Genomic DNA, 14,185 nt, shown 5'->3' on the forward strand with positions numbered 1-14,185 from the left:
AAGTAAACAAAGGAGAAATTGTAATGAAATGTTTTATTTGTAAAAATTGCAAGTACTAGATTTACAAGTACTTAATTTTTGGAATCTGATTACATAATTCAGATTACATGTAATCAGTTACTACCCAGGTCTGCAATTATGTATATTCTAGTAATTAAAGGAGGAATTGTAATGAAATGTTTTGTGAAAGTTACAAGTACTTAATTACAAGCACTTAATTTTTGGAATCTGATTACATAATCTAGATTACATGTAATCAGTTACTTCTCAGCTCTGCAATAATATATATTAAAGTATACGAAGGAGGAATTGTAATGAAATGTTTTATTTGTGGAAAAATAAAACACATTTCAAGGAAGGAAACAACACATTAAACACATTCTTAGAAAATGTATAAATACAGATTTTCAACTGGCAAAAAAGTGCAGCGCCCACTCTTGACCAAAGCACATCTATAGATTAACATACAAAAGTAAACATACTCAGATCATACAGATGGAATAATTTACATGCAAATTTCACTTACTACTAAATAACTGTTTGTAAATGAAGTTTTTATCCAAAATAGTTGCTTTAATTAAATGTCAGTTAATACTCATTTGTGGTGGTAATTGCAAAACACCCCTGGTTCCTCATCAGACGCTTCAGAAAGAAGAAAATGGTCCATTTTGTAAGGCTTGGTAAGGAAATTCTTGCTGTATGTGTTGCTCGGCAAGAACTAAATTTAACCGGCCTAATTTTTCAGTGTACATTTGCAGTCACACGAGTATTGCACCAATGTTTCTTATATATGACATTTACTGAGTCTGGCACTGGACGCCACCATGCCTGGGGCCTTCGTCTTCGTCATAGGCTTCACCACTGAAGTTTCTCTTTTGTTTTTCATAGTCTACTTCACACAGGTCAACCTCTTCCATATCATCTGACATCATGACATGATCTCTAACTGGAAGTAACCTCTCCAGGTCAGGCAGCATGTGCTCAGGTAGCCAGTGTTTATCTGGGAACTCAATCTGAGGGAACAAAAATGCTTCTGTGAGATGTGATGGTCCCAAGACATATGATAATTTCATCACTGTTTGCTTTCACAAGTTTTTCCACCCTTGTTCATTCATTCATGTATTTTTTCCATGTGGCTTTTTTTTCATTTGCCAATTTGTTTCTTTCGTAAAAGATTCAAACCGAAGTACTTTAAAATATATAAAAAAATACAATAATAAAAATAAGAATCACACATCAGATTAAATTATATTAATTTAATTTGTTTTTATTAGTAATTAGGCTTTTAACATTAAGCAATTTAGCATTAAACGAAATACTATAAAATGCAAATAAGTAAAGTGATATAAAAATGTAATAAAAATAATAATCACACATCAGCTTGAATCATATTAAATGAATTTAATTTATATTTAATTCGTTTTTATTAATAATTAGGTTTTTAGCAGTATGCAATTTTTTTTCATAGAAGATTCAAAGCAAAATGCTAAATAATAATAATAATACAACAGATTAAATTATATTATTACTATTAGTAGTAGTAATTGCGTTTTTAGTAGTAGGCAAAAAGTTTTGATCCTAGAAGATGCTAATTAAAATAAAATAAAATAAAATATCTTACTATATATTATATTATTATATATTATTATTTATAAATATAAGTCAAATGAAATTTCAAATATAATAAATCTAATAATAAATTTCAAAAATAATAAATCACACATCAGATTAAGTCATTAAATTACTTGAATTTATATTTAGTTTTTATTAGTAATTAATGTTTTTAGCAGTAGGCAATTTGTTTCTTTTGTAGAAGATTTGATGCTAAATACTATAAAATATAAATAATATAAATATAAATAAAATATAAGTCACACACCAGATTAAATTATATTAAAATTACTTTAATTTATATTTAAATAATCAAAATAAAAATAAAATGTCTTATTAAATAATATTTATATAAATATATGTGAAATTGAATACAAATATAATAATAAAAATAATAAATAACACATCAGATTAAATCATTAATTTACTTTAATTTATATTTAGTTTTTATTAGTAATTAGTTTTTTTAGCAGTAGGCAATTGTTTGTTCATAGAAGATTTAATGCAAAATACTATAAAATATAAATAAATGAAATGGAAAAAAAAAATTACACCATTAAATTATATTAAATTACTTTATATTTATTAGCGATCATTTTTTTAGCGTTTAGCGTTTTTTTTTCGTATAGCGTTTTTTTAGCGTATAGCGTTTTTTTTTCACAAGAGATTCAAAGCAAAATACTATAAAGTATAAATAAGTGAAATGAATTATTAATAATAATAATAATAAATAATAATAATAATAATAATAATACTTACACATATTATTTTAAATTACTTTAATTTTACATTTAATTAGTAATATTTTATTAATAATTAGGTTTTGTAGCAGTAGGCAATTTGTTTTGTTCCTAGAAGATGCTAATCAAAATAAAATAATAAAACAAAATATAATAATAATAATAATAATGATAATAATCACACATCATATTAAAACTATTTTTTCTATTTATTCCCTGAGATTATATCTAATTAATTTCTAATAAAACATATATTGAATTAGTTTTGTTTTTTGTTCCTAGAAGATCCAAAGCAAAACTTAAATACAAATAATAATAATAAAAAAATAAAAAATAAACAAAAAATAATAAAAGTAAGATTTTTAACAAAAATCATATTAAAAATTAATTTGTCAGTTTTTTTAGTTTCACTTATTTAATTTTTTTTGTTTGTTTGTTTTAAATTACATTTTTGGCAGTAGGCAAACTATCTATTGTTTTTTTTTGCAACATCAAATAAAATACAACTATTTATGAAATAAAAATAAAACACTAATATCAATAAAATGCATAACTCATGATACCAACTTACCTCAAACCGTATGATGAGAAGCCCTTTCTCATAAGGGTCTCTGTACACAGGCATGCCCTCATTACGAATACATTTTAGATCATTAGGTTTTATTACTTGGCCTAAAACAGAATAAAAAAAGAAAAATTAAATTAATACATACTAAATATTAATTGAAATTCATTCATTCAAACTCAAACATTATTCACAAATAAACAGTATACAGGACATACCTGGAGGTGAGTTGATGAGCAACATTCGGTTATCTAGTGTACGAATCGTTTTTTTAAACCCACAGAGCGCCTCCACCAGCTTGATCTTCATCTTCATGATCAGGTTGTCATCTTGTCTTTGGAAGACGGGATGTTCTTTAATGTCCAGCACGATTATTACATCCCCAGGCTCCAGTCCAGGCTCTTGATCTCCTTCTCCGTGGAATGTGATCTTCTGGCCGTCCTTCATACCTGTCACAAACAACATTATCAGTATGTTTCTAGAACACTTCATAAGAAGATAGAAGGTAGTAGAGTTTATGTCCTTCTACCTTTGTCAATGTGGACTTCAAGAATCTTCTTCTTGCGTTCCACTTTGTTTCCGTTGCAGTTTTTGCAACGGTCCTTGGGAGCTGAACTTCTCTCCCTGTCCTTGGCAGTCGGAGCACATGCTTTGAATCTGCTGGATCATTCCTGGTCCAATCTGTTGCACCTGGACCTGAACGCCTCTTCCTTTGCATGTTGAGCACTTTTCAATTGTGCCTTTTTTGCCTCCGTAACCTGCAAGACAGATCATTTACATCTTAAAATCACCAGCTGGTCTTGAACTACAATATTATTATAACAATTTTTCCATTACTGAAACTCAACAGACTAGCAACCTTCTTACCTTCGCATTTCTCACAGATCACGTTCTTCTGAAGGCCAAGTTTTCTTGTTGAACCATTGTATAATTCCTCCAGTGTGACTCCGAGCTGGTGAACTACATTCTTACCTGAAGAATGGAAGGAAAAAAGATAACAGTATTAGCTACCAACCACTAGCATATGAAAGTGTATAAACTATATTTAAGACCCCCAAAAGTTTCCTTTACAAAACATGACACTCACCTCTCCTTTCTCTCTGCATTCTGCCTCCGCCGCCAAAGAACATGTTGAAAATGTCCATTGGAGAATCTCCTCCTGCCATGCCTCCCTCCTTTATGGCTTGTTCACCACCTTGGTCATACAAATCCCGCTTTTTGGGATCTGACAGGACCTCATAGGCTTGTGAAATGAGTTTGAACTGGGGAAAAGAAAGGATCCTTATACTACTCATTTTAATATTGAATGCCTAAACACATCATGCATCAGTTTCCTTTAGGTATATTCAAGAAAGTTCTACTGAAGACCTAAGTGCCTTAAAGCATTTCCTGTGTCTGGAAACACACTTCTTCTTCTTCTCTTTTTCTTCTTTCCCCCAGCTTCAATTGCTTATTATTTTTGTCATTTTATCACAGTTATTTATTTTTGTTTGTTTGTTTTATTTTATTTTATTTTATTTATTTTTGGCAATTTGCAGTTTGGTCTCTACCTCTTAAAATTACAAACATCAAAATAAAATAAAATGATGAAGTAAAAAAATAATAATAATAATATATAATAATATATAATATATATATATATATATATATATATATATATATATATATTCTTTTTTCCCATGGCCATTTATTCTGCCTCTTTTTCTTTTTTTTTTACTTTTAATTTCTTTTTGGTCATTACTTTTTCTTCTTTTTCTACTTTCTTTCTTTTTCTTTTTTAACAGCACTTTGTATTAGGATTTTCCCCCAAATTTATTTACTTACTATTTAGTCATTTTATTTTTTGGATTTTATTTTTCTTATTTTAATACTTTGGATTTTTCCTTCCATGATTTTTGCCATTTAGTCTGCATTTATTCTGCCTTCTGCATTTTACTTTCAATTTCATTTTGGTCATTTTTCTTGTCTTTTTTCTTCTTTCACTTAGCCTTTTTCCAGTACTTTTTATTAGGGTTTCCCCCCAAACTTCCAATTAGGTATTATTTAGTTCTTTTATTTTTGTTTAATTTTGTTTTTCTTACTTTAATATTCTTCTTTCCCATGGCCATTTATTCTGCCTCTTTTTTTATTTATTTATTTTTTTTTACTTCTAATTTCTTTTTGGTAATTACTTTTTCTTCTTTTTCTAGTTTCTTTCTTTTTCTTTTTTAACAGCACTTTGTATTATTTATTTCCTCCCAAATTTATTTACTTACTATTTAGTGATTTTATTTATTTAGTCATTTCTTATTTTGATACTTTGGATTTTTCCCTCCATGATTTTTATTTGTGTTTGTTTATTTTTGGCAATTGGCAGTTTGGTTTCTTCCTCTCAAAATGACAACAAATATCTAAATAAAACCAAATAAAACAACAAATTACAATAAGACAAAATAAAAAATAAAATAAAATCCAATTATTTTCCTATTTATCCCCCCTTACTGTCAATGTCTGTACATTTGATAGTTTTATTCTTTTTCCTCTTTCTTTTTCTTCTTTCCTTTGGCCATTTATTCTGCATTTTATACTTTAAATTTCTTTTTGGTCATTTTTTTTCTTTTTCCTTCTTTCATTTAGCCTTTTTTTCAGCACTTTTTATTAGGATTTTTAATTTTTCTTCAATGATTTTTGTGTTTATTTATTTTTGGCAACTGGCAGTTTGGTTTCTTTCTTTTTAAAATTCCAACAAATATCTCAATAAAACGAAATAAAACAGCATAAATTAAAATAAGACAAAATAAAAAATAAAATAAAATACTTTGAAATCCAACTGTGATTTTTTTTTTGTCCCCCTTACTGTCAAGGGCTTCTGCACATTTTCTTTTTTTTTTTTTTTTTTTTTTTTTTTTTTTTTTTTACTTTTGCCATTTATTCTGCATTTATTCTGCCTTCTGCATTTTACTATCTGTTTCATTTTGGTCATTTTTCTTGTCTTTTTTCTTCTTTCACTTAGCCTTTTTTCAGTACTTTTTATTAGGGTTTTCCCCCAAATTTCCAATTAGGTATTATTTAGTTCTTTTATTTTGGTTTAATTTTGTTTTTCTTACTTTAATATTTTGGATTTTTTTTTCCCTTCATGATTTTTATTTATGTTCATTTATTTTTGGCAATTAGCAGTTTGGCCTCTTCCTCTCATTTTTCTTGTTCAATTGCAATACATTATTACAATAAATATCTAAATATAGCCAAAACAACATAAATTAAAATAAGACAAATTATAAAATAAAATGAAACACTTTAATTATTTCTCTTCTTGTTCCTTCTTCTTTTTTTCTTCTCTCACTTTTTCATTTTCATTTTTCACTTTTTCATTTTTCATTTAGGATTTTTCATTTTCCCCCAATGTTAATTATTTATCATTTAATTATTTAATTTGATTATTATTTTGTTTGTTTGTTTGTTTGTTTGTTTATTCTTACTTAATATTTTGGATGTTTTTCCTCCAAGATTTTTATTTGTATTTATTTATTTTTGGCAGTCAGCAGTTTGGTCTCTTCCTCTGAAATTACAACAAATATATAACCAAATAAAACAACATAAATACAAATAAGACAAAATAAAAAAAACCAAAATAAAATACTTAAAAATCCAACTGTGTGTCTTCTACTTTTCCTTTTTAATCTTCTTCTTTTTCGTCTTTCCGTTGGCCATTTATTCTGCATTTTTTTAATATAAATTTCTTTTCATTAATTAGGGGCCAAGCACCGGAGGTGCGGTGGCACCTATTGTATCCGTTGGCGTTATTATTATTCCGCTTCTTCTTCTTCCTCTTCCGCCGCAAGTCTATGGCAGCCCATAGAACCGCTTGCGGGAAAGTTGTATAATTTTGCACACTGATAGAGGACAGTCCCAACATTAACCATAGCAAGTTTGGAGTCTCTAACTCAAACTCTCTAGCGCCACCACTTGTCCAAACTTTCCAAAGATTTATGCTAATAACGTTTGAACCGTAAGCCACACAACAAAAATTCTTTTTTTCCTCTGAATCCTTGGCTTATGCCGAGTCGAATGGACACCAAAATTCAAAAATCGTAAGGTTTAGTTTTTTCGCTATTCTCAATTGTTCGTAAAACCTACTTTTTCGAACTCGTCCTAGGCCGTTGCACCCATTGTCACAAAAATTGATCCAGATCATCTTCAGACCACGCTGGCAAAAAGTTATGGAATTCAAGTCGATTCGTCCAGCCGTTCACGAATAACACGCGAAAGAATTCTACGAAAAGCTAGCAAAAATCAATGTGAGGCTATATCTCTGTAACAGTTTGGCATATTGACACCAAACTTGGTGTGTGTTATAACAAGCATGACCTGAGCCTACCTGCAGTGTTTCGGTGCAGTGCCCCCTAGTGGTCAGGAGATACGAAAAATGGCTATTTTTCTTTATAACGTCTGAATGATTTGTCCAAAAATCACAAAACTGGTCTCTTTAGATTCGGTGTGTCATACCGAGTCGAACCATATCCAATTTTCCCATGCCAGCCATTTTGGGTGTCGGCCATTTTGAATTTAGCTTTAAAATGCTGTATCTTGAAAACGGATTAGCGTATCGTTTCGACATTAATTACAAAAATGTTCGGCACCATGCCCTGAATGTACATAAAAATTTTTGGGCCAAAGTTATAACGAAATTTCGAAAAATGCTAATAACTTTTGCGTATATTCGCCTATTGAAATGAAACTGATTTTGATAGATTCCTTCGGTCATGCTGAGAACACCGATACCAATTTTGCCAATTTTGGCTGAACTTCCTGTCCGCCATTTTGATTCATGTTGAAAACCTACTTTTTCGAACTCCTCCTAGACCGTTAGTCCAATTTTCACCAAATTTGACTCAGATCATCTTCAGACCATGCTGGCAAAAAGTTATGGATTTTGTGTCGATACACGAAACCGTTTTCGTTTAGCGCATCAACGAATTTACTGGAAAGATGCCAAATTGCATCCGAGTCTGTATCTCTGCAAACCTTTGACATATTGACAAAAAATTTTATATGTACTATTGTCACCACACTCTGACCAAGCCACATCAATTTGGTAACAGTGCCACCTATGGGTCAGAAGTAATACGCCATTCACTAAACATTAATAATGAAATTTACAAAAATGCTAATAACTTCTGTTTACATTAGCCTATTGGAATGAAACTGATGCCAATAGATTCCTTTGGTCAAGTCGAGAACATTGATACCCATTATGCCGAAATTGGCCAAACTTCCTGTCCGCCATGTTGATTAATGTACAAAACCTACTTTTTCGAACTCCTCCCAGACTGTTAGTCCGATCTTCACCAAATTTGACTCAGATCATCTTCAGACTATGCTGGCAAAAAGTCATGAATTTCGTGTCGATATACGAAACTGTTTTCGTTTAGCGCATCAACAAATTTGCTGGAAAGATGCCAAACTACATCTGAGGCTGTATCTCTGCAAAGCTTTGACATAATGACGGCAAACTTTGTGTGTGTCATTGTCATTTCACACAGAACACGTCACATCAATTTGAAAACAGCATCACCTGTTGGTCAAAAGTGATAAGCCATTAAATTTTATTACGATTGGTTGTATTTATGATTTTTCAGCCATTTCAACTGATATTATCCTAAAATGGCTTAAGTTACTCACTGTTGTAGTCGGTCTGCTGCTCCTTGCCTCCTCATTCTGCCTCTTTTGTGCTTGGCCCCGCAATTGCTGCTTGCAGCTATATTTTCTTTTCTTTTCCTTCTTTATTTTTTCTTTCACTTAGCCTTTTTCACCAGCACTTTGTATTAGGATTTTTGATTTTTTTTCCCCCCAACTTTAATTTCTTCTTATTAAGTTACTTTATTTTTGATTGTTTTTCTTACTTTAATATTTTTCATTTTTATGTTGATTTTTATTTGTGTTTATTGATTTTTGCCTATTTTTTCCTCTCGAAATTACAACAAATATCTAAATAAAACCAAAAAAGGCAACAAATTAAAATAAGACAAAGTAAAAAAATAAAATACTTAAAAATCCAATTATGATTTGTCCCTACGGTCGCATTTTATTGTATTATTGTATTTTTTCGCTTAGCCATTTTCAGCATTTTGCATTAGGACTTTTCAGTTCCCCCCAACTTTATTTACTTATTATTTTTGTCATTTTATCACAGTTATTTTTTTTCCCCCCTACCCATGATTTTTATTTGTATATTTATTTTTAGCAATTGGCAGTTTGGTCTCTTCCTCTAAAAATTACAACAAATATCTAAATGGTAACACTTTACAAAAAAGTTAATTAGTTAACATTAGTTAACTACATTAGTTAACATGAACCGAGAATGAACGATACACATATATATATATCGTATATATATCCTATGGCCATTTATTCTTTTTTTTTCTTTCTTTCTTTCTTTCTTTCTTTCTTTTTTTTTTACTTTAAATTTCTTTTTGGTCATAACTTTTTCTTCTTTTTCTACTTTCTTTTTTTTTCTTTTTTTTTAACAGCACTTTTAAAATTTATTATTTTTATTTTAATACTTTGGATTTTTCCCTCCATGATTTTTATTTGTGTTTGTTTATTTTTGCCAGTTGGCAGTTTGGTTTCTTCCTCTCAAAATTACAACAAATATCTAAACAAAACTAAATAAAACGGCATAAATTAAAATGAGACAAAATAAAAAAATAAATTAAAATACTTAGAAATCCAATTATTTTCCTATTTATCCCCCCTTACCTTCAAGGACTTCTGTACATTTTATTGTTTTATTCTCTGTCCTCCTTTTTCTTCTTTACTTTAAATTTCTTTTTGGTCAATTTCTTTTTTTATTGTTTTATTCTTATTCCTTCTTCTACTTTTCATTTTAATCTTCTTCTTTTTCGTCTTTCCGTTGGCCATTTATTTTGCATTTTTTTTAATATAAATTTCTTTTCGGTAATTTCTTTTCTTTTTCCTTCTTTTTTTTTCTTCTTCTTCTTTCACTTAGCCTTTTTTACTAGCACTTTGTATTAGGATTTTTGATTTTTTTCCCCAACTTTAATTTCTTATTATTTAATTACTTTATTTTCGTAATATTTTTATGTTGATTTTTATTTGTGTTTATTTTTGGCATTTTTTTTCTCTCGAAATGACAACAAATATCTAAATAAAACCAAATAAAACAACAAATTAAAATAAGACAAAGTAAAAAAATAAAATACTTAAAAAGTCCAATTATAATTTTTATTGTATTATTTTTTTTCCTTACTTCGCTTAGCCTTTTTTTCAGCATTTTGCATTAGGACTTTTCATTTCCCCACAACTTTAATTACTTATTATTTTTGTCATTTCATCACAGTTATTTTTTCCCCTACCCATTATTTTTATTTGTCTATTTATTTTTAGCAACTGACAGTTTGGTCTCTTCCTCTAAAAATTACAACAAATATCTAAATGGTAACACTTTACAAAAAAGCTACATTAGTTAACATGAACTGACAATGAACGAGATATATATATATATATTCCTTTCCCATGGCCATTTATTCTGCCTCTTTTTTTTTCTTTCTTTTTTTTTTTTTTTACTTTAAATTTCTTTTTGGTCATTACTTTTTCTTCTTTTTCTACTTTCTTTTTTTTTTTTTTTTTTTAAACAGCACGTTGTATTAGGATTTCCCCCCAAATTTATTTACTTATTATTGAGTTATTTTGTTTTATTTTTTTCTTATTTTAATACTTTGGATTTTTCCCTCCATGATTTTTATTTGTGTTTGTTTATTTTTGCCAGTTGGCAGTTTGGTTTCTTCCTCTCAAAATTACAACAAATATCTAAACAAAACTAAATAAAACAGCATAAATTAAAATGAGACAAAATAAAAAAAAATAAATTAAAATACTTAGAAATCCAATTATTTTCCTATTTATCCCCCTTACTGTCAAGGATTTCTGTACATTTTATTGTTTTATTCTCTGTCCTCCTTCTTTTTCTTCTTTACTTTAAATCTTTTTGGTCAATTTTGGTCAAATTTTTACTTCAACACAATTTATTAATCTTTTTAACGTTTATTTCAGCATTTACTAATGCATTATTAAAATCACAAGTTGAGCTTATTAACATTAGGTAATGCACTGTGAACTAACAATGAACAACTGTGTTTCATTAACTAACATTAGTAAAGATTAATAAATAAAAGTGTAATATTTATTTTAACATTAACATTACATTATTTTATCTTATTGTAAAGTGTTACCATCGTAATGAACACAAGAAAACAATCAAATAAAATTAGATAAAGTAAAAAATATATATTTTCCCCTAGTGTCAAAGGCTTCTGCACCTTTAATTGCTTTATTCAGTAGGTAAAACAAAATAATCAAAATGCAAATCAGCATGAACTATTTGCATCCATATACGCGGAAAGATCTTAAAGCAATGTTTAGAAATGTATCCCTCCGCTCCCTCCGACACTTCCAGAAAGTTCCTCTCATTTCTGTCGCTGTCATTTACCAGACAACGTGAAACATGATACAGTATCCGCACGCGGCTCAGCACCTCCACTTACTTTCTCGCCTTCATTTGGGTTTTTATCCGGGTGATATTTCAACGCCAGTTTCCGATATGCCTTCTTGATCTCGTCCAGCGAGGCTTTGGGATTGACCCCGAGCAGATCGTAGTAACCGGTTTCTCGAACCATCTTTGACAGGATTCAGCGACACTGTATATGAACACAACATATCAACAGTCGAGCCTACCGCCACAACATGTCTATGACATAGTTAAAAGACATATTAAAGCTTGATACAATGTTTAATCACGTAACTAGACATATATTAAGAGGAGGTTAATACAAGCGGTCACTTGAATTACAACAGAGCGTTAGTACGTGAAAGCTAACGTGATACTCAAACCGTCCCTTACTACAGTGAACGTTTCAAATAAAGCTTCGCGATTGTATTTATGTATGCTATGAGTTTGATAATACTCACAGAAATAAAAGAAGAGGAAAAGCCGGCTCGCTGTGCGGCGTCGAGTTGGTCTGTCTGCTTGTGTGACTGTTGTACTACTGCCTGAACGCCGCGTGCGCTGTCGCTCTTATATAAACCGCGGCGCTCCAGAACCTTCTCGAGCTCGAACGCCGGAACCTTCGATGCGAAGAATAGACGGGATGGGATGGAATAAGGGCATGCAGCTTCACATGGGATTTGAGATGTTTGCACGGTCTCCAAGCAACTATTAATGATACCAAATTTAATGCATGTTAGAATGGATTTGCATGATGTTTTAGCTAACATACACAGTGTGTTTTAAAGAAATATTATGCATGTGAGCATATGAACCCTGGTGAAAAATCCAGCATATGCTGGTAGGTATGTTTTGATGCTGGAATGCTGGTTAGGTAGGTTTTGATGCTGGTTTATGCTGGTTCATGCTGGTCCTTGACAACATGACCAGCAAAAACCACCAAAGGACCAGCATAAACCAGCAAAGGACCAGCTTAAACCAGCATCAAAACCTACCTAACCAGCATATGCTGTTTTTTTCCACCAGGGAAGAGTTCAGATGCAAAACCAGCTAAAAGCCATCTCGGTCAAAAACGAGATGATGATAGTGAGTGAATGCTCCCGACACATATTATACGTCCATCAAATACTATTACTTCTTTTTATTGTATTATTGTATTTTTTTCGCTTAGCCATTTCAGCATTTTGCATTAGGACTTTTCATTTCCCCCCAACTTTAATTACTTTTATCACAGTTATTTTTTTTCCTCCCACCCATTATTTTTATTTGTATATTTATTTTTAGCAACTCACAGTTTGGTCTCTGCCTCTAAAAATTACAACAAATATCTAAATGGTAACACTTTACAAAAAAGTGAATTAGTTAACATTAGTTAACTACATTAGTTAACATGAACTGAGAATAAACGATATATATATATATATATACATATATATATATATTCTTATATATTCCTATACATTTTCCTTTCCCATGGCCATTTATTCTGCCTCTTTTTTTTCTTTCTTTTTTTTTTTTTTCCTTTAAATGGCCATTTATTCTTTTCTTCTTTTTTTTTTCTTTCTTTTTTTTTTTTTTCTTTTTTTTTTTTTTTTAAACAGCACTTTGTATTAGGATTTTCCCCCAAATTTATTTGCTTACTATTTAGTTATTTTATTTTATTTTTTTCTTATTTTAATACTTCGGATTTTTCCCTCCATGATTTTTATTTGTGTTTGTTTATTTTTGGCAATTGGCAGTTTGGTTTCTTCCTCTCAAAATTACAACAAATATCTAAATAAAACTAAATAAAACAGCATAAATTAAAATGAGACAAAATAAAAAAAAAAAATAATAAATTAAAATACTTAGAAATCCAATTATTTTCCTATTTATCCCCCCTTACCGTCAAGGACTTCTGTACATTTTATTGTTTTATTCTCTTAAACCAGCATAAACCAGCAAAGGACCAGCTTAAACCAGCTAAGGACCACCAAAGGACCAGCTTAAACCAGCATCAAAACATACCTACCAGCACATGCTGGTTTTATCACCAGGGAAGAGTTCAGATGCAAAACCAGCTAAAAGCCATCTCGGTCAAAAATGAGATGATAGTAAGTGAATGCTCCTGACACATATACGTCCATCAAATACTTTTACTTAAAACTCGCTGAATTCCACCCTCAGCCCAATCAGAAGAACCACCAGTATTTACATTGAAACCTATACAGAGTAGCCAATAAGAAATGCTAATTTTAAAGAAACACATCAGATGGATTTAGAGGCTTTTGCATCTGAACTCTTCATATATTGTCTTATATGTTTCAGCATTTTCACATGCAAAAAAAGAGGCGTTAATAAAGGTATTAATCAAGTATTACTTATCTAATATATAGAACGTACACTGCCTCCAAAAGTTTGGAAACACCCCTGGCAAAGTGTGGTTGCACACTTTGTATTGGTGCAAATACATTTAAGTAACTTGACATTATCATTGAAGACCAGCAATAATAATTTTCATTTTAAATACATAATAATGGCAATATATACATGTCAAAGTCAGACGTGCGCCTTTGCCAGATGTGATGCCTGGTTACTTGTTTAATCTTGGCCTGGGTTTTTAAAAGATTTTTGGGTCAGCACTGCTTAATACTTCAACAATTGATTGGCAATTAAGTTTAGAATACAATGAATTTAGGCCCAGGTTATGCAGAGCTGTAATAGTTGCTAATGCTGGATATTTTGATGAATCGAAAATGTAAGTTTTTTCTATGTATAAACTGTTTA

The 14,185-nt window shown here is 30.1% G+C and overlaps 1 protein-coding gene across 1 annotated transcript; it reads right to left on the reverse strand.

The window, feature by feature from the left end:
• Nucleotides 1-307: 307 nt before the first annotated feature.
• On the reverse strand, nucleotides 308-12,009 carry dnaja (DnaJ heat shock protein family (Hsp40) member A). The gene is given in 9 exon segments (XM_051099334.1): nucleotides 308-1,013; nucleotides 2,923-3,023; nucleotides 3,135-3,365; nucleotides 3,446-3,524; nucleotides 3,526-3,674; nucleotides 3,784-3,888; nucleotides 4,004-4,178; nucleotides 11,460-11,612; nucleotides 11,884-12,009. Coding segments are annotated over 8 exon segments (1,188 nt in total). The 5' UTR covers nucleotides 11,592-11,612; nucleotides 11,884-12,009; the 3' UTR covers nucleotides 308-797.
• Nucleotides 12,010-14,185: the final 2,176 nt, after the last annotated feature.

Source organism: Labeo rohita, chromosome 25, assembly GCF_022985175.1.
Source record: "Labeo rohita strain BAU-BD-2019 chromosome 25, IGBB_LRoh.1.0, whole genome shotgun sequence".
Taxonomy (NCBI): Eukaryota; Metazoa; Chordata; class Actinopteri; order Cypriniformes; family Cyprinidae; genus Labeo; species Labeo rohita.